General features: G+C 35.4%; 1 protein-coding gene across 1 annotated transcript in view; it reads right to left on the bottom strand.

The window, feature by feature from the left end:
• Positions 1-11,881: 11,881 nt before the first annotated feature.
• The window catches only part of LOC136041502 (procollagen-lysine,2-oxoglutarate 5-dioxygenase 2-like), a 48,312-nt gene continuing 37,898 nt past the window's right edge, over positions 11,882-22,295 (bottom strand). Inside the window, exons 7-9 of the mRNA XM_065726206.1 lie at positions 22,113-22,244; positions 15,805-15,926; positions 11,882-12,033 (exon numbers count right to left, since the gene is read on the bottom strand). Of these exons, the coding sequence (XP_065582278.1) occupies positions 11,928-12,033; positions 15,805-15,926; positions 22,113-22,244 (360 nt within the window). The 3' untranslated portion in view covers positions 11,882-11,927. The remainder of the gene's footprint in view (positions 12,034-15,804; positions 15,927-22,112; positions 22,245-22,295) is intronic.

The raw sequence follows: 22,295 nt of genomic DNA, 5'->3' as shown, positions 1-22,295 counted from the left end.
TAGAGTGGGGTCTTAAAGAGTGGCCGCCCCCTCCCATTCAGAAAAATTTCTGTTCAATTAGGGTTTAATGTTCCTTTTTACTTCCCACTGAAAAAAACCTGTTGTTAGATTAATAGCTCAGAACAACAAAAGAGATAGAAATTTAAACATTTTGCCATCGATACTGGTGCTTGGGCTATAGTTAACTGTCATGAATCTATGAATCTTGAATCATGAATCTTATTTGATCAAGAATTGAACCCCTTCAAGCATTACTAGGCCGTTTCAGGGCCTTCAGGTTAACGAAATTTTGAAGTCTCTTTAGATTAAGACTACGTTATTAACATGCCGAAGTAAAAATAAGAAGAACAGGAAGATAGTCTGCAAACCAAGATTAGAATATTGAAAACTACAGTAATGACAGTGGTCCAATTTGGCTCTGAAGCATGGGTGCTCCGAAAAGCGGATGAAGATTAGCTAGATATTTTTCAGAGAAATTGTTCCGGGTATCCGGCTGACTGGCCGTATTTCAAACAGTAGGGTGTACGAAAAATGTGGTTCAATCCCGCTTTCTAGGGCTATAATGAGACAAAGGCTGAGATGGTTAGGGCATGTTCTGCAGATAAAGGATGAGAGATTGCCGAAGATTGTCATTTTCGTCCAACCGTCTAAGGCTAGACAGAAAGCAGGTCGTCCGCGGTTAGGATGGGAGGATGTAAAGAGACAGGCTTTGAATGGATTGGGATGGAGGATAAGCATGCATAGCTGCCTTGGCCTCAGGCGGCTTGGTGCTGCAGTGAGTTTTTAGTAGTAGTAGCAGTATTTAAGGGACCCAACTATTAAGTCTTACCATAAAAAAATGGTAATTTGTATTAAAACTCGACTCCCTAACCAAACGTTCCCGACGAACTGGGTTCGAAAACGGGAGCAATGTCAGGTCTACTTTGTTCATTTTTGCTTCTGATGAGGTTTCCACCAAAAATGTCCTTCAAATCAAGAACACGATTCTGATAATTATGAGACAGGAAGCTGGACATTACAAAACTCCCATTTTAGTCGCTGAGAAAACTGAAAAAGTGCAAAGGCTGCTTTACTTACAGAATGGCCCTTATACATGACTGACATATCTAACCATATGACTGACATATTGAATTTTGAGGATATGAAAATCTAGTTTTTCTACGACTTCAAAAGTATACTAGCAATGAAGAACATACCAAAGTGTTGACCAAGATACTACTGGACAGAATAAAAACATTAACCAGTCACATCATTTCTGAGTATCAGGCTGCTTTCCGAGCGAGCCTCTCAACGATAGACCAGATTTTTGTCATCTGTCAAGTAATGTTAAAATACCTTGAATACGGTCAGAACCTCTATCAACTCTTCATTGATCAAACAAGCTGTCGACTTAATTTGGAAAGAGGGCCTTTGGCATATACTACTGCATTACGGCGTCCCGTCAAATATCGTATCACACATTCGTAGCATGTATGAGCGGTTCAGAAGCCAAGTACAAACAGTTGAGGGAACGACCAAAGAATTCAAAACTTCTGTTGGTGTTTTGCAAGGATGCATCCCCTCACCTCACATGTTGAATCTCTTCCTCCATTGTGTAATGTCACATGTTGAAGCAACCAATGGGTCAATGATTGGAGGGATCGTAATAGACAAGCTTATATAACCAGAGGACATCGACATTCTCACTGGATCCGTCGCTAAACTCCAAACCAAAGCAGATAACCTGGAAGTAGTTGCAGAAACCTTCGGAATGAAAATCAACGAGGATAAAACGAAAGTCATGCGCGTGTCAAGGTTCAATAGCCCATTCCCACCAAAAATAAATTTTAATGGAGCGGAAATAGAATGGGTAGACAGCTTCACATATCTGGGGAGCCAGATCACGAGCGACAATAATCACTCAGTGGACATCAAAAGACGCCTCGCTCTTGGTAGCGCCAGCTTCAAAGCTCTGAAGCCAATATGGAAGCAAAATTGAATCTCCGTGAAGCAAAAACTTAAACTATTCTGCTCCATCATTATTCCTATAGCTATGTATGGTTGTGAAACACGGACAGACAGAGTAGATGACTCCAGACGACTCGACGTGTTTGAAACAAAGCTGCTGCGTCGAATCGCTGGCATAACATACGTAGATCGAGTCTCAAATGCCAACCTACTCAAAAGACTGCAGTATAACACTATCATCCTGAACAGGGTCCGTGTCTGACAATTCAAGTGGCTTGACCACGTCCAGCAAATGTGCAACGACCAACTACCGAAAATTACCTTCGAAGGTCGCAGCCACGGTTCTCGCCCTTGCAGTCGCCATCCACAGTGCTGGAATCAGAACTTCTCTGACTGCAACCTCCCCAGTCTTCTCAGAATTGCACAAAACAGAGAGAAGCATAGGCGAAAAATACATTCGCTCTTGAGAAGAGAGGCCCCGAGACGCCCACCAAGGCCGGATCGGACTTAAGTTACCCCCTTTTTAGTCCTAATGTAGTCCTGAATTGTTAGCTAAAATACATTATAAATTATCGCATTTTAGATATTATCCACTATGGTGAAACCAAAACATTTACCTAGATGGCAACCCTGATAACAACTTATTAAGAGACTTTATTTAGTCAGTTTTACTGTTGATTATTGATTATTTACTAATAAATTGATTATTTCATAAATCGATTATTTACAGCATTTGAACGACTATGTAAATAAATACTTACAATAAATAGTGCAGCGTAAGCATATTTAAGAAATGTAAAAAAAAAACAAGGAACCGACCTATAAGTGACATCATGAAACATTTTATTTCTTACGGTCTTCCAGATGGGGAAGGGGAAAATAAGGCTTTTTGTGAAGAGGCTTGGACCTATTTAAAAATGATTATCTTAGGGCCTATACCCCTAGGCTACATCCATTTACTTCCCTATTAGGTATTTTAATTAAAATATCCCATTATCATTCCTGACGCTATACATGCATGATGGTTGTTAGATGGTTGATGTTTTTTATAGAATTCTAGGACAAAGCTTATTGTAAGCTTATTATAAGCTTACTAGCTGTTGGGGTGGCGCTTCACGCCACCCCAACACCTAGTTGGTGGGGCGCTTCGCGCCCCCCCAAGCCCCCCGCGCGCGTAAGTCGTTACGCGCCATATTAGTTACGCGCCATTGCAGTTGTGTCCCTGTGTCCCACCTGTGAATATAGATAGATTTATATATGTGTTTCGAACTACGTAAAAATTGCGAATATACAACATTTTTGGCTTTCCCACTACTGGGAGCTTTCCGTTTCCAATTGCCAGCAATTGATCTGAAAATGTTTGACCAGAGTCATCGTTTTGCAATCGGACACGCATATTTGTAGTTAATTTTAATATTTTTACGTGTGCCCATAAATTCGAATTTTTCAGGCAAGCATTCATTTCGTCTGCAGGAGTTAAACTACGTAAAAATTGCGAATATACAACATTCTTGGCTTTCCCATTGTCTGTGCATATACAAAGCCGTATGTACTAATAATGACGTCATATGCAAACGCTCTTTTTACAAACAAACAAACATGCATACACACAACTCGTTTTTATATAGGTAGATAGATAGATAGATAAAATACAAATTAACTGCGTAAAACCTGCGAATATACAACATTCTCCGCTGTCCAATTGTCGCTGCATATAAATAGATTGTCAGGTTTACCGACCCTCGAACATACAACGTACAATTGTCCATGGGAAAAACAATCAGTATTAAGATCTATACCACATTTTTCTAATGATTGACCTTGAGCTTTGTTAATGGTGATTGCAAATGCCAATCGAATTGGGAATTGCAATCTTTTAAATTGAAAAGGCAGATCCGTTGGAATCATGGGAATGCGAGGAATAAGAACAGCCTCACCCTCAAAAGGCCCGTCAAGATTGTGGCCTCTATTAGGTTTCCCATTGTTTTTTTTTACGGCAAGTCGCGTGCCATTGCAAAGCTTTGGTGGGTTGATATTTCTCAAAACTATTATTGGTACGCCTATTTTTAGTTGTAGCATGTGTGGTGGAAACCCTGAAAGATCTATGGAATTTAAAAATTCAGATGGATAATTAACCGCTTCATTTGGTTCCAAAACTGTGTCGACTGACTTGTAAAGGACTGCCTGGTCTCGAATCTTGGTCAAAACAATATTGTTGATTTCGTAGACGTCTATATTTTTGGGTGCGAGAATCGCTCTTTCACTTAGCTATTTATTATTTTTATAATTTTTTAGAATATTCGGAAATACTTTTTCAATCAATTCATGTTTGGACGTCACTAAATTACAGAAATCAGCAGGTAGTTGTATACGTCCTGAAATTGAGTCTACTGGGAGCTTTCCGTTTCCAATTGCCAGCAATTGATCTGAAAATGTTTGACCAGAGTCATCGTTTTGCAATCGGACACGTATATTTGTTGTTAATTTTAATATTTTTACGCGTGCCCATAAATTAGAATTTTTCAGGCAAGCATTCATTTCGTCTGCAGGAGTTGATCTAGGTATTATAGGTAATGTTTGCCTGAAATCTCCCGCAAGCAATATTAATGTGCTGCCAAAGGGTTTCGACTTCCCTCTCAAATCTTTCAAGCATTGATCCAGAGCCTCGAGCGATTTTTTGCGTGCCATTGTGCACTCATCCCAAATAATAAGTTTGCATTGCTGCAATACTTTACCCATCCCAGATGATTTGGAAATATTGCACGTGGGAGTTTCTGTAGAATGCAAATTCAGAGGCAATTTCAAAGCGGAATGAGCAGTTCTTCCACCAGGCAGCAATGTTGCGGCTATTCCGGACGACGCAATTGCCAACACTATATCATTTTTTGATCGAATTGATGCCAGAATCAGTTTTATCACAAACGTTTTACCAGTACCTCCTGGCGCATCCAAAAAGAAAATTTTTCCAACGTTGTTATCGACACAATGCATTATCGTATCATAAATGTCTTTTTGTTCCGACGTTAACTTGGAAATGTTATTTTGTACATACGACAATAGATCACTCGTACTGTAACTTTGTTCACGATCCAATTCTACACATGTCGAAACAGCAGCGATACGGTTAGGTGAAGGCATTCCCAAATCCTGAAGAGGTTTGTTTGCCATACGTACGCACAAATCTTCTATAATAACTAAAGTGTAGTTATAAATTTCCGACGTAAAATCAAAAGTCATATCTGACGTCTCTAACTGTTTTCGATGGAGTATATCTTCGGACATTTTTGACTTATATTTTTCCCATAACTCTGTAGGAGCTGATGGAGAGCAAGTTGTTAAAATGATGCCAAACAATGCACGAATTTGACTTGGGGTTGACGCTTCGCACGCGTCATTGATGAAGTTATCCCAGTGTTGGTCATTCTCCAATAAATTCAGAGCTTGGCATGCACTACGGTAAGTGTCATGTATAGTACCGTTAAAGTTCTCAAATACTCAAAGGATGTCGGACCGGGTACATTCACCAAAAGCAGGCGTAGAAAGAAGCATTCATGTTGATTGGGGTGAACGGTGTAGAGTCTTCCTATCGTGGTATCTTTGAAGATGGTAGGTTGGCCGTCGACTGACTTACCCTGTTTTCGACGTTCAAATACTTTATTTTTAGTATTCCACATGCTTGAATACATTCGTTTTGAGCAGCTTCCTCGGGTGTTGCCATTGTAGGTTCTTCAGTCATTTTACAATTAGAAATTTCTCTTTCAACGGTCTTCTTACAACTAAAAATTTGTCTTTGAACGATATTCTTAAATACCTGTGTCCTGGTCGTCATTTATATTCCCTGTGTCCCGGTCGTCATTTGTGTCCCGGTATCCCAGTCTGTAATTTCTCTTTGAGTGTCCCGGTCGTTATTTATATTCCCTCTGTCCCGGTCGTCATTTGTGTCCCGGTCTGTATTTTCTCTTTGAGTGTTTTTTCTTTTTAGTATTTTTTAGTTTTTTACATTTTTTCTTTTTTCAGTTTTCTTTTTCTTCTTTATTTTTCAGCTTCACTATGAAATACATATCGCCGAACCTTTGTTTTTTTAACTAAAATCTGGTAGGCATTGATGACCTTATCCAAGTCAAAATCCCAAACCCAATCATGATCGCTATCATTTTTAGTTTTGATATGTTTTGACTCTCGCTGTCCAGGTGGATCTTCATCTAACTGCGCGGTTTTGCGTTCTTTAGCCTCAAGCCTGTTTCCTTGCTGTTCTTTTGATTCCTCGGCACGCTTTCTTTTCTGACTTTCTCTATCAGCAGCAAGTTTTTTGGCATAGACTCTTTGAGCATCTTCATCAGCTTTTGCCATTGTAAGTTCATCAGTCATTTTAAACTTAAACATTAATAGATTTCTACGTGAACATATATGTCTTAAATATCTTTAATGACGTCACCGTCATAGCAAAAATGACGACCACTAACTTCATGACGCCAGTCGACACAGAAACATGACGTCACCTGATCCACAGACAGATAACTTATTTTTATATATATAGATTAAACGGCTATTTTGTTTCAGGAATCGTTCTTAAAGAATTAGGACAAAAAGTCAAAGCTTTAGCATAAAGAGCAAGGTCTTGTGGAGGGGGAATTCCTTTCATATACGTAATAATTTCCGTTCGTTTTCAGTTTTGATGTTGCTCTTTACTTTCAGTTTGAAAAAAAGTGTTCTTTTTTAATTTAATTTCTGATCGTTTTTAAAAAATATCGGGAAATCCGGCTCTCTCTCCATGAAAAATTCCGGTACTTGTATATTATACACCACTCAGTCAAGTTTACGATGTGTAAAACTCGAAAACAAACCAGTTTTTTCTTTATTTTCTTCGTTTCTTCAGAAACCAATTTGAGTTTTATATTTGCACATTAAGGGGGGGGGTATAGCAGGTATGCATATAAAATGTGTTAAATACAATTATCCTGCTTATTATGAAGTGACAATTGTTTTCTGATTTCAAACTGGTCAAATACTTTAACCTCCCCCCCCCCCTTATGTGCAAATATATAGCCCAAATTAAATATTTCCCATATATTATGTCACTTGTCTTTGTCGTGTCTCGAGCAAAGCTGAAAGAAACTAACGAGGAAACTGATTTGTTCTCGAGTGTTGTTACACAGCGTGAACTTAAGTGACTGGCGTATAATACACCAGTACTAAAATTCCTTACCCCTACGGAAAGTAAAAAAAAAAGAAACTCAAATAAAATTCTCAAATTTGGAAAGCCTAATTTTCCATGGGGGGAGGGGTATTTTCCTCGGGGTACTTTCCACGGTTTTTTTTTTTTTTTTGATGGGGGGGGGGGTATTTCTCGGATGGTATTTTACAGGAGGGTAAACTCAGGAAGGGGAGGGGGTAAATGCCTAGAATCATAGCATCGTTTAATTTCAGAGCCGATCTTTGGCTTTTCCGTAAAGATTAACAAAAATGGCTTCTTTAACAACGAACCTAAAAATTTCATCTGCATGTCAAACCTGTAAAGTACATTAGCAAGTTTGCAATTCTAGGAAATGAACAAGAAAGGAAAGTGACATTATTCCTTTTCTTCTTTAAAAGGATATTTAATTTGATGAAGCCCCTCATTATCAACATTTCAGAAAAATATTTAAGAAATAATTTTAAGGAAAATAAATACAATCACAGTATTTCCATTTTCCAAAATTGAATTTCAAGATCGGGTCGCTCCTTACTACAGTTCGTTACCGCGAACTGTTTGAAAGGACTTTTTAATGCATTAGTATGTTTTTATAATTGACGGAGACTTTAGTGTAAACAATGAGGCATTCAATATTCGTTATTACCCATTTCATTAGAATGTCAGTAAGAAAAATAAAACGTCAGCCTATGAAATATCGAAAAAAAAGTTGAAAAGACTTAATAAAGTCCCAAAAATTTCTAAGTCCTAAAATGGGGGAGTTGTTGGAGGGGTATCAGGCCCTATGGAGGTGGAACATGAATTACCATAAGTCCCCTCTAAAAAATATCATAGCAATTGATTCATAGGGGAGCATAAGTTCGTCGGTTTACTTTACCCAAGCGTGCGGCAAAAGACCAGATTTCCTTCAATTCAAATAAAAAATTTATTCATAGAATTAATTCGTCAAAACACGCGTTTTCCAACTTTGTTAATCATGTTCTGGCAGGTATTCGAAAATAAGATGCCGGCTGGATTATGCTAGTGATTTATTTCTTGTAGCATAGTCATGTAAGTAGGTCATTGCTCTAGTTTAGGGATAGTATCTTTAGAGCCTCGGGGGTCTTATCCCTGGACCCATCTATACAGCATATATATATATATATATATATATATATATATATATATATATATATATATATATATATATATATATATATATATATATATATATATATATATATATATATATATATATATGTATGTATATATATATAATTTTTTAACTGAGATTAAAGGGCTAGATTCTTTTTGCAGATGGGACTATTTATTACCCTTGTACTGCATATCGTCCATGATGTAGTTGCATATTAATTTATCTGGCTTCTGATATTCCCTTGCTATCTGATTTCTAGTTCTCTGATCTACTTCCTGTTTAACTGTGTCCTTACTTTTACCTCACTGTTATCGCTGATAATATAACTGCGGCTAAATACAAAGTTTAAAAGAAAAAAATCTTTCTGAAAAAGAACTAATTTTGTAGTCCTGAATTGAAGAATTAATGCAGTCTTACTGAGATTAAATTACCTCCTTTTTAGTCCCAATGCAGTCCTGAATAGATAAATCAATGAAGCCCTAATCAGAGTAAGTTGGGGATGGAGATAGAACAAGTCTAACTTGAGTGGCTTAGACATTATGACAAAACAAATGGTCATCGGATATTTTATGTTGTTTTGAAAGTGCATTAGGCTCTGAAGTATTTCGACTGCCTTGAATTAATATCGTAGAAGCTCGTATCGACTGGTGGCATTGGCGTATCCAGAATTTTTTCGGAGTGGGGGGGGATGGCGTACCAAACATTCAAAATGCATCAGAAATTTGTTTATATACAGTTTTGTTCCGTTTTTACCTGTCGGAAAAATATTTCGAGTTGGAGATTCATACCCGATACCACCCTAGATATGACCTTGGCCGGTGGTATATGCTTAATAGGCTCTTTTCGAAAGCAAATACATAAACAGATAATGAATTATTTATTTGTTTGACTCTGCTTTTTATTATGGTGTTGATAGTCAACTAGATTGTCATGAACTTGGAATGTTCTCTTGCAGCGAGAGTTATATATTTTTCTTGATATTCATGATTATTAATCACAATCTTATATATCCTCGGCAAGCCTACGGTTATTGCTTGGCATAGCAATAAATTTATGGAATTGGCCACAAATCATCTGAGATTATCAAAAATTAGTCATAAATTGTAATCAATTAGTGACAAAAGTCATAAATTTTTCCTGACTTTCATTATTATAGACTACAATCTTGGACGTCATTAGTAAGTTCATGGTTATCACTTTAGCAATAATAAATTCATGAAATTTGTCACAAATAATTTAAAATGACCAAATATTAGCCAGAAATTATTTAGTTAATAGATAATTTATTCCAAATAAATCATTATGCAAACATATTTTATACAAATTATTTATCACTTATTCAACAGCATTTATTCATTCATTCAAAATATTCAAAAATCATTTATTCAAAATAAATCATTCAACAAATCATTATGTATTTAATCATAAATCAATTAATCAAAATTAGTCATAAATCAGAATCAGTCATAAATCAGTACCGGTAACAAGATCATTTTCTAGAAGTAGTATAAGTTCAAGGTCTTCGGTCGATGCTCAAGAGTTTAAGATTTCAAACATTGAGGTTTTGCCGTGGCAAGTGGCTTAGATGAATAGCCTTCACCAGCCAAATTTTTTGTGGGGGAGATAACAGATTTTACCGACTGGCTGGTTATTTTTTACCGACTGATTTGGGTGCAATCGTTACTAAAATTACTTTATTTTACATAAAATTAAAAAAAGACAAACTCAGTAAAATAGCGAAGCTTCAAGTCACTATTTTACCGATATGCTGACAGCATATCGGTCACTATATCGGTCACTATTTTACCGATATGCTGACAGCATATCGGTCACTATCTTACCGATAGGCTGACAGCATATTGGTCACTATATCGGTCACTATTTTACCGATATGCTGACAGCATATCGACAGCATATGCTGGGAGCCGTCCACCTCCCTGCATACATTACGCCCATAACTAAAATCTAGACTAGATGCCAAACTAAAATCTGCGCTAGGATTTAGAAAAATACTGGCAGCCAGGGCCGCATCCAGGATTCTTTTCAGGGTGGTTGCAAAAAAACCTTAAAAAATGCATCAAAAATTTCTTTATATTAATTTTTGTAGCATTTTTGCAAGTCGGAAAAACATTACAGGGGAGTGGAAACCCTCTACCCCCCCCCCAATCATCCCCCTGGATACAGCCTTGCTGACAGCCCAATTGATTCTCGACTTTGTTACTACTGATTTAGAAAAATTCGTTTGTACTAAGATATTGCACTGGGTGGTGCCAGTGACACCATTACCATTGTAAAAGTTTTAAATTTAAAGAATTGAAGAAGAAACATAAAAAAAAAACTTTTTAAAAAAAATGATCGAAGTATGTGTTGGCTCAGATCTCACTCAAGTATATGTTTGTTGTGGTGCCAATAAACGAGCAGTTCTTTCCTTTTAAGGGATGTTTCTAATAGCTAAGACAATTTTCTAACATCAATGAAAAACATCTATAAACCGAAACAGTATCCACAGCTAGGCAAGATTGTGATTACGATAAAACCACATTTTATTAATTTATCACATCCAAAATAAACATATGGAAATGACTGAACATAGCCAACAGAAAGCTAAACTCAAAGCAAAAGCTACTTATTAACAAATAAATTTATCATACACCAAAAGACAAAACAACACGAGACTAAGACAAAGAAGAAAAAAAAGACTATCAAGACAACGAAACTGTTAAGACTACGAATAATGAAATAACTTAGAGCAGGGGAGGGGATCAACCGCGGGTTGGCGGGGAACTAACCCGCAAGCAGACTAAAAATTGATAAATAGGATTATCTTCATACGTAAATAATATTCTACAAATACATTAGTGAATACATTTATTATATTATTCATTAGTTATAAATTATACCTGTAATTCACTTACATTTATCATTTTACTAAGTTTATTATTTGATCGAAGTTTATTTGATGCGGAATGGATTTAAAATCTGATTTAAATCCTATATATCTCGTAATTTACTGAAGGAAGTCTAGGTTTCAAAACGAGCCAAAAGAGCGAATAGTAGAATTACACAAAGAATTCCTTGGAGATTAAAAATCATAGACCGATTCTCTGTCTTTGACACTCGGTCTATGACTAATAAGAAAAGAAAAGATCAAACTTTTTCTTGAGAAAGACGGTTGCAATACTTGTTACCTGCTTTTTTTTAAACATGTTCATTCAAATTTATTTAAAGGGAGGGGGAGAGTCATGATCTCACAAAACAAATTGATGAATACCCTGTAGTTAGAAGGCAATGTTTACAATATTATTTGCAAACAACTAGGAAACAAACATTACTTTGAGCCCAAATGAAATAAAATCTTGAAGCCAAGACTCAAAGAAAGAGATCAATGGGTAAAAAAGGCCAAAGGGATGGCAAAATTTGGTTAAACCAGCACAAAAATTAAATAAAAAAATCGTAATCAATAAAAATATTTCAACAGGTTTTTTTCGACAGCGATGTAAAATAAAAGCGAATTCAAGCGAGTAATATTTGTCCAATTTGCCCTATATTATGTGACGATTATATTATGTGGAATAATGTAAAATTCCGATTTCTTTTACAATTCATTGACAATTGCTTCTATGGGGGTAAACATGAAAAAAAAACTGAAATTAATTACCTATTTTGTTCAATGAGCAGCTTCAAGATATGTGGATTATCAATCTGGGCAACAGCATCAACGTTAAAGTAGTAGTCACATTTCTTTTGGACACATTCTTCTCTGAAAAAAATAAGAGTAAATTAATTTTTGGGTTAGTAATTTATCCAAAAGACATACGAAGAGGATAAAAGAGAACAGAAAAGAGAAAGAGAGAGAGAGTGGAGTGGAGATATAGAGAAAACAATAGAGGGCTTGGAAGAGTAAGGGCTAGGCTGACATTAAAAATGAGTAATCTGTACTGAGTACAATTAAAAAACAAAATATATAGCGTACTGGGAATAGCGCAAGTAAAGCTAGATCGACAGCGAATTATTCCCTAAAAAAAAACAAAAAAAAAAACAATGGTACATTAAGTTTTGGGTATAGTTTATTAAAAAGACACACCAAGGAAAAGGAGAGAAGAGAACAGAAGAAGAGAAAGAGGGGGGAGTGAGCGAGGGTAAGATTGGCATTCAGAACAAGCACTTGGTATATTATCCGGTAGAGTACAGAAACAGGAGATACAGCTTTGGGATTTATGCACAGCTAGATAGCGTTGAATGTACATATTTCTATATATATATATATATATATATATATATATATATATATATATATATATATATATATATATATATATATATATATATATATATATATATATATATATATATATATATATATATATATATATATATATATATATATATATATAATCCTAATGATGGACTAGAAACACATATTGCGTAGAGAAAAAAGAATCACTAAGATTACTTTATGAATTAATCCAAAGTTCAATCTAAGGAATAAATCTTAATTGATATAGTGGTTTGCTTTAATTGGTGAGTACCTGTAATAAGGATTTTTCAGTAACACTTTGAATACGACGGTTAGCGCTCATACCACTAACTTAGACCAGTCTATTGTTCTTATGCATCTTAGTTTTGAAGTAACAAAACTAACCTGCTCGAGCGGAAGGACATATTGGGAGTGGCTACTGGTTCGAAAGAACAAGAAGACTTGGTCTCTTCTAATCGTTAAATATATATTAAAAAGGAGACTGATTGGAAGGTCTCTCAATCGACTGATGAAGGATAGGGAGATCTCCTAGTTGTCTTATATATGATCCGCTCTCTGCGAGGTGTGTATGGGCATCCTAAGGTGTAGAACCTTTATGACTGTTAAAACATCAATAAAGGCGGGGCCGAAGTCAGCAGAATCATAACAAAATTACATTATTTTAATCTCGATTTCTCAGGCAATAAAATCCCTCCTTACAAAATTTGACTTTTAAGGAAAAATTGTTTTTTATCGTTAACAAGGTCGTGGGCCATTTAAAAAAACTCTTTTTTCTTCTGGCAAAACTTGTGAGTCAAGACGCCCGGAGAAACATTTTTTTCGTTGTTCTTGCTTTGGTAAATATCGCAAGAGGCATTTCTTTGGTAAATATTGCAAGAGGCATTTTTTTGGTAAAAAAAAATTATAAACCAATCGGTACAATGCCAATAATAATAAAAAACATTTTACTCATTTTTCATGGGCGTATTTCCAAAAGTCATACGCAACGGGAAATTTTAATATTTATATATCGTTTAGTTACTTGATGGTATTTATTTTGCCAAAAATACATTCGCCATTGACAAAAAATCAAAAACTGAAGCAAAAAATCATCCCCTATTTTTGAGCCTGTCCATTTGAGCCTGAGTTATAACAATATTTTAGAGTATTTCATGCTTATGAATATTTAATGTAAACTTGTAAGTAACTCATTTTTTTCTAGAAACAACAAGCCCCACATTGATTAATGGATTACTAAACAATGATGACTTAACTCTTAAATAACTAGATATAACACTAATAACTCTTGATATAGCCCCAAAAGCTAAATAAAAATTGTCGCATTAGTTTTTGACCTTCTATCAATTTATTTTAGACCAAAAAATTGCCAACAGTTATCACCATATTTACAGATTTATTTGTGTTGGTGTTGGGCTTTAAAAAAATGGAGGATAATGAACAGAATTTTTTACCAGGCTGAAAATATGTTTTAGGCCCTTCAGCCTGGAAGTGAAATGGAGGGGTTAGGAGCCACCCACTCTTTGCTTTCACACACCCTTATTGTTTATCTACCCCAGATTTTTCAGGTAACTATTTGGAGCATGGTTGACTATGGCTAAGCTTACGAGGTCACACAACTGACCCTCGTTCCAAACCAAATAATTTGCAACACCAGGACTCGAGACCCCATCCCAAAGGACATCTAGCACGCCAACTAGTCAGCTAAAACTATACAGGATCCGAGAGGAAGTATCTAGAAGTATTTATTAGACATAGATTGGATGATTCACTTTCCTTGAAATATACAGCTTTAGTGTTATTAGTATATACTTTTATATGTCTTATAAGCCTTGAAATAAATTTGTATCATGGTTATTAAAATCGACCAAAGTAGAAAGGCACACAATCAGAAGGATGTGGAAGGCTCGGTAGGTTTAGTGTCAGCTCGTCTCTTACAAAGAGGCCTCACTTAGGCCCTGTAGTCAAAGGATAGAAGGGGGGGGGGGGTCTGGCCCTTCAAAAAACGTTTTTCGCTGTCTAACATCTGAATATTTGCCAAAGCTTCTCGGTGCAAACTTACATAAAATCATCCATTATGGGTATGTACAATAAGGTCTGTTCTGAAAATGGGTCTTAATCATTGACATTTGTTTATGGATCTCTATAATAAAGAGAAAAAAAACCTTAAATCCGTAAAAAGTCTAACATAATAACCTAGAAAGGTTGTAGGTGCACCTGGTGAGCAAATACAATTGGCGTGTACTGCATGCGGTATTCTTTGGGACGCCAATACCTAACCTAGGTAAGCTATACAAACACAGCTTCTTTTAAAACATAATCCAAATGCCATTGTGTCTCCTCCAGCTCAATATATAATCCAGCCACAATACTCTATACATATATGTATACACTATACTCTATACATTATACACTATACTCTTCATAATCCAGCCACTCCACCTGAACTAAATTCGGGGAATATAAATCGCAATCAGAGACCTATAAACCGGTCCTTATGTTTAGCTACTTATGCATTTCTGCTTAATGGCGTCAAAGTTATATATTGTGTCAACTTGTGTTACAAACTTGTTACAAACATATTGTGGTTTAGTGTTGCATATTAAATTGCGTATTATAATGTGTTTTTACCAAAGGCTCGAGCCCATTTAAATGTTCTATAGCTACTTATGCATTTCTGCTTAATGGCGTCAAAGTTATGTATTGTGTCAACTTGTGTCACAAACTTGTTACAAACATATTGTGGTTTAGTGTTGCATATTAAATTGCGTATTATAATGTGTTTTTACCAAAGGCTCGAGCCCATTTAAATGTTCTATAACTAAAAAGCCCATTTAAATGTTCTATAACTAAAAAGCCCATATTCATATTCATTACTTCTTATGTTAGCGGAAGAGGCTCAACTCGCTGGGTTTATCTACATGTGCATGAATTTGTAGAACGAAAAAAAAATCATAAGATTCCCCTTACCCCTCCACCCCTTTCTCTCTCTCTCTCTAATAATATATAAAACACTCTATGAACTAACCAAAAAATAATTTGAGTAAGAAATCTCCATTCTCTTCAAATAACAGAATACAAATATCAGCCCACTCTCGATAGAAAAATCGAAGATTGAAAAAGCAGCTGGTCAGAAGAATCGTTAACTGTTTAGCGCAAAGTTTTGTTTTCTGGACGGGGGGGGGGAGGCACTTAGCTGTTGATCTTTAGAATAGTATTATACATATAAATCAATAATTTATCTTATCGAAAAGAACACAAAGTATAAAAACATACATTGCAAGATTCCTAGAATGCCACTCTTTAATGTCATCAGTATGACGGATGAACTTCACACTTTTGTAGAGGGGGCCAACTTCTTTAACAAACTCTTCAATTTGCTTACTATGATACCCAGCCTGAAAATGTAAATGCTCCTTTATTATTATATAAATGTCAAATGATAAAATGCAAATTTGTAAAAATTTTAAGTATAAAATTTTAATATATTTATATATAGCAAACATAGCTATCATTTATGTTCAGATATATAGCTATCATTTAACTTTACATAAAATAGTACAGCCTATATAGTTATTTTTTTCACATGCCTGAAACGTTATATTTTGAGCTGTTTTATTTTCAAAAATATGCAGCAAATATTCAAAAAGTGCAAACTGAGCGTCGGAGAAAAACACTAGAAAAACATTTTAAAATGCAATCACGAGAATAAGCAAAACTAGTCTGAGCAATCAAAATGGCTCAGTAAAGACTAAGAAAATTTATTTAATTTCTAACAAGTTTGCTAATTCGACAAGCTTGCTACTTGTCCCTGTAAAAAACACTCAGCCACTGAAACGTCGACTCGACGCCCTATGCGCCAGCAATGGCTCAGGAGGATCTTTATCCTTTTTTTTATCCTAACATAGCCTTAAAAAAACGCGAAGAATATTGAAAAATAACAAAAATGTTAAATTAATAAAAACACATTAAAAAAATTAAAATGGAGTCTACAAAAATATATTTTAATATTAGCCTATGAAATGTTACAAAGTATTCCCAAGGTGCAACAAAATCCATGTGTCAGGACAAATGGCTTATCAAAAATATTTCATAGAGACCAACGAGGATTGACAGTAAAACTGTTAGAAAGTAAGACAACAAAATTAATTACGAGAAGATACTTCCAATTAATCAGAAATTTCTAAGTAATTAGTCTAATTATGCATTAGACTTTATAATTAACTAGAAAATAAGAATTTTTTTTTATTTATTAGCTCCGTAAGCGGAGAGAAAGAGGAAAAGAATAACAAAACAACAAAATGGTCATAATACAAAAGAAGAAACACGGCCCAATACAGTCCAATCTACTCCAATGTTGAGCAATAAAGCTTGAAAGACCTAAATACCCATACAAAGCTAAATCACATTACATAGTAACATTTAAAAGGAAAATGTCCGAAAATTCAAGAAAGGACATCTTAAACCACCCTGCCGATAAGATTTTCATAGGCAGCGCAATTGCTCTGCCTAAGTAAAGAGCGACATGGGCGCAATGTATTGTTTATTTAATTTTTTTTTGTTTTGTTTTTCTTTTAGACCAGGCCACTTCGTATAGAAGAAGTTGTCGTAGAAATTTCGAAAAGGGCTCATTTGATTGGAAATTGAAAGCGCTAGTACCCTTTATAATAGTCAGAAATGACTGGAGGGCAACCAGGCCCCCAATCCATCATTTCTCCAAACACATCCAATCAAAATTTTGAATAGCCACTTTATTCAACGTAGATGAAAGGTCCGGAAATTCCGTCTTTGAGGATGACACCACCACCCCTCCATCACAGCCCTCAGGGCAACTGTTGTAAATTATGTCCCGGGGGCATACAAGTTTTTATTGAAAGGGTGGTCGTGTAAACTTTGGAGGGGGCTCCTTGGACTGGAAATCAGAAGTTCTAATACCGTTTGTGAGGTTCAGAGTGAACAAGGGGCAACTATTCCCCCCCCCTTAAGTCATCTTTACCCAAATTAACCTGACAGAAATTTTGATATAGCCATTTTAATTAAAATAATCTCAAGATCATATAACAAGGCCTTCACGGTTGAAACAACCCTCAGAGCCCGGGGGCAAGGATTGTAAGTTATGCCCCGAGGGCATAGATAGTTTTTAAGGAGGTTGTATAAACTTTACAGGAGGCTCTTTTAATTGGAAATTAAAAGTTCTAGCTCCCTTTTAAGAGTCAAAAGTGATGGAGGGAAATAAGCCCTCCCTCCGACACCCTATTTTCCCCAAACGTACCTGATCAAAATTGTGAGATGGCCATCTTGTTCAAAATAGTTGAGAGGACATGTAGCAATGCCTCCGGGATTGACATAACCCACCAGATCCCTGGGGCAAAGGCAGTAAGTTATGCCCTTGGAGTATTTAAGGTTTTGACGGGATGGGCGGTCATAAAAACTTTGGATGGGACATTTGATTGGAAATTGGAAGTTATAGTGTCCTTTTAAAGCTTCAAAAGTGATTTGAGGGCAGCGAGCCCCAGCCCCGTACCCATCATTTCCCAAAAAAATTACCAATCAAAATTTTGAGACATCTATTTTCTTCACCATTGTTGAAATGTCTAAAATTACAACTTTGGGGAGGTCAACCCCCCACAGCACTCAGGGCAAGGGCTGTAAGTTAAGCAATTCGTTCAACGTTTACATAGAGCATATGTTATTGACTTTCCATAAAGATTGTTATTACTTTCCAAAAAGACAAAGGGCATTCAGGCAAGCCTTTCAGATAATGTTGAAGGGAGTATTAAACTAAACCAAAGCACTTTATGTGCATATGGGTTGTAAAAAGGACTTAATGAATGACTGAGAATATTAATTTGGAACTTTCCGGAAATGACAAGGGAGATGACAAATTGACCAAAAAGGTAATATTTTTATGCTAATACTGCTACTACAGCTACATGCACTACTACTGCTACCACTATTACTACTACTACCACCAGGCATGTACGCAGGAATCTTTTTCGGGGGGGGCAAAACCTTCGAAACAGCAGATATAAAGTAGAACTTTTTTTATTTAGTAAAGCAAAAAGCACGAATATCAGAAAATACAGATTAACTTTAATCTATAGTATTGTAGCAGATGGGGGGAAGAAGACTGAAGCCTCAAAAGTACGTTTTAGGCTCAGGTTATGTTCATTGCGATTTAGAACCAGTGATTAATCTATTATATCCCACTGAAAGGGAAATTTTAGGGTTCACAGTGCAATATTGGTGCTGTGGGGGGTAGTTCTTCTATTGCAAAAACGTAGATTTTAATGTAAAATGGTAGTTTCCAAAACTGATCCATTAAAAGCTGTACTTTATCCTGAAAAGGGGGGATAAACGCCCTAATATCAAGGATGATTTTATTTTTCTGTGGAAAGCAAACTCTCGTTAAAAAAAACAGTACAATTGCTATTTACTTCAAAGAGGGTAAAAAGTTAGACAGAAAATGGATTAATAAATGGGCAGTGACTTGACCGTATAATTGCATACTGTAAAATCTCCGAAAAAGGCTTCACACATGTATCTAGATAGATTCTTAATAAATGTCCTATTTTTGCCAGATATCCCAAGAAACCATGAGGAAATTAAACATTTCACAAAATTTCGGGGGAGGGGGTACCGAAGGCCCCCCACCCTGCGTACGTGCCAGACTACTACGATAATACATTGGAAATATGAGGGGAAACTTAAACTAAAGGAAATGACACTATTTGCATACACATTGTCAAAAGAGCGCATCTCAAGAATGGGTTTAGGTATTAAGTTGGAACTTTCAGGGAATACTTAAAGGGGAAGACCGATTGACCCAAAGGCTATACGTGCACGCTACTACTGATTTTATTACCACTGCCACTGCTACATTTACTACTACTACTATTTCAAATGCACTTCTATAACAACCCCTTGCATGGCTAAGAGCATTAAAATACAAATTTCTAAATTATATGAATATACAAGTTATCAAAGGGACATATCAGCAATGTCATAGCACCGGCTAACTGTATTCAATTGAAACTTCAAAGACATGATAAGAGGGATGTTCAACTAAACAAGAGGGCAATAAGTGAATACTACTGCTGCTACTAGTACTAGTGCTATTACCATTAATGCTACTCTTATTAATACTAATGCTACTACTGTGACTACTATTACAACTATGCCTATGGGTATGAAAGTGAAATTTTCTGGGAATTTTGATGGGAAGGTGAACTGAATCACAACAAACCGTCTGCGTGCAGATTGTCAAAGAGCGTATCATCAATATCTTAGGAACTGTTTAGAGTACAGGGCTTGTTCCAGGTGATGTTGAACTAACCAAAAGACAATTTTTGTATTCTATTGCAACTGCTTCTACCCATACTAGTACTATTGCAACTGCTTCTACTCATACTAGTACTACTGCTACTATTACTACTATTGCCATTAAAGCTATGGCTACTACTATTAATTTTACTAAAGCTACTACTACTGCTACTACTATTATTGCTGGTACTACTACTATTGCTACTAAAGCTAAGGGTATAAGGTAAAAATTCAAAGAATATTGAAACGTGTATTGAACCGAATCGGAACACACTAGACCCACACAGGTTGTCAAGAGGACGTATCAGCAATGCTTCAGAAACACTTGATGGCATTAAATTCAAGCTTTCATCGTGTGGTGAAGACGATGTTGATGAAAACAAAGGCGCTATGTGCGTATTGCTATTAATGATACTAATGCTACTACAAGTGTTTCTACTATGTAAGTTAAGGGTATTAAGGTAAAGCTTTGAGAGAATATTTAGGCGGATGTTGAACTAAATCAAAACGAACTATGAGCATATAGATTTTCAAAAAGGTGTCAAAGCAATATCGCAAAAACGGCTTACATTATTAAATTAAATCTTTAAGGGTAACATGTGGTGGATTTTAAACTAGCCAGAAGCCACTATTGTATACTATTAATACTAACAGTACAGCTACTGTAACTAATAGCGCTAAGGGTACTAAAGCAAAACTCCTAGGGAACGTTTAGGGGGAATTTCAATTAAACTAAAAAAAACTATATATATGCAGGTATAGAAAAAGGCATATAAGCAAAATCATAGGCACCGCAACTCTATAAGAGCTAGCAATATCATTGAAACTTTTAAAAGAGCTAATTCAACTGGAAATTAAAAGTTCTAGTGTCCTTTTTAAGAGTCAAAAGTGATTGGAGGGCAAGCAGCCCTCCTCCCAAGCCCATTCATTTCCCAAGCACATCTAATCAAAATTTTGAAATAGCCATTTTGTTTAGCATAGTAGGACAGTCCAGTAACTATGTCTATAGGAATATTGGACATATCAACGCTCCAAAATTTATGCAATTAGCCCATTATGCTTTAAAGCTAAATCTTGCTGTAAAACTAAACCAAAAGGCACTATGTGTATGGTTACTAATAAAACACCTCAGCAATATCTTGAGGACGACTGGGGGGTATTAACTTAAAACTTTTATGCCTACAATTATTGCTACTTCTGCTCTTACAATTTAATGAATCAAAAGAATGTAAGTGTATCCAGGATGTCAAAGAGCATACATGGATTTTTTTTTGGAAATGGTATTTGGTTTAATCTTTCAGGTCAACTTGAGGAGGTATAAAAATAAATAAAACAATACTACTTGTGTTTGGATTAAAAATTGTGGAAGTATCTTCAACATACAAATAGCAAGCCAAAATATGGAGACTTACAGAAAAAACGAAAAGATATTTTTTGTTTCCATGTAAAACGCTATGTCAATAAAAAACGAACAGAAATTAATTAAAACAAAAATCCACAAAGCAAGTTTTTCGAAAATAAGTAAAGAGCTCTATTAAACCAAAAATGAGCAGAAATAAAGTCAAATAATCTTCCAAGCGTAAAACTACAACATATCACCATCAATAAATAAGTAAAACCCAAAATGAATAGAAACTACAATAAATAACCAAGTCAAACTCAAAACGAACAATAATTAACATGAGTATGGTTTACAAATCCAATTTGCACTTCGCTGAAAACAAAATTCATAAACAGTAGTTCTACTTTTTTGATTTTAATAAATAAAAATTATTAAGACTTTTATAGGAATAGATATCAGTATATGTATATTAATCTGACGTTCCACGATCATTTGCTTTTTTTCAGTAAAGTGCAAATTATGTTCGGGTCTTGAGAACACATGGGGGTTATCAGCCTTACTCATGTTAAATTTTGCTCGTTTTGAGTTTGACTCGCCTATTTATTGTCATTTCTGTTCATTTTGAGTTCCATCTATTTATTGATAGTGGTTTGTGGTAGTTTTACCCTTGGAAGATTACTTGACTATATTTCAGCTCATTCTTGGGTTAATGAAGCTCTTTACTTTTCTTTGAAAACTTGCTTTATGAAAAAAATTTTTAAATTAATTGAAAAAAAATAGTCGACTAACCAAACATGGAGCTAGTCAATATGTAATGTGGAAAAAAAGTACACTAAGAAAAATGTCGTTTCACTAAAAAATCTATATAAAAATAGAATGAAATAAAAGAAAACGAATTAAAATAAAATAAAAAACATACGTTGTTATGTATAAATAAATGAATTCTTCGCTTGGGATACGTAATACCGCTGATTTTCGTCAAAAACTCTTCAAGAAACGGAGTAGGTGCTCCGATAAAGACGCCCATAACCACAACAGGATATTCGGCTTCCTAAAAAAAAAGACATTGAATCTATAAAATCTTGTGGCCCAAATGTTTTAA

The sequence above is a fragment of the Artemia franciscana genome, unplaced genomic scaffold (assembly GCF_032884065.1).
Source record: "Artemia franciscana unplaced genomic scaffold, ASM3288406v1 PGA_scaffold_23, whole genome shotgun sequence".
NCBI lineage: Eukaryota > Metazoa > Arthropoda > Branchiopoda > Anostraca > Artemiidae > Artemia > Artemia franciscana.
This window is presented reverse-complemented; position numbering and strand designations above follow the sequence as displayed.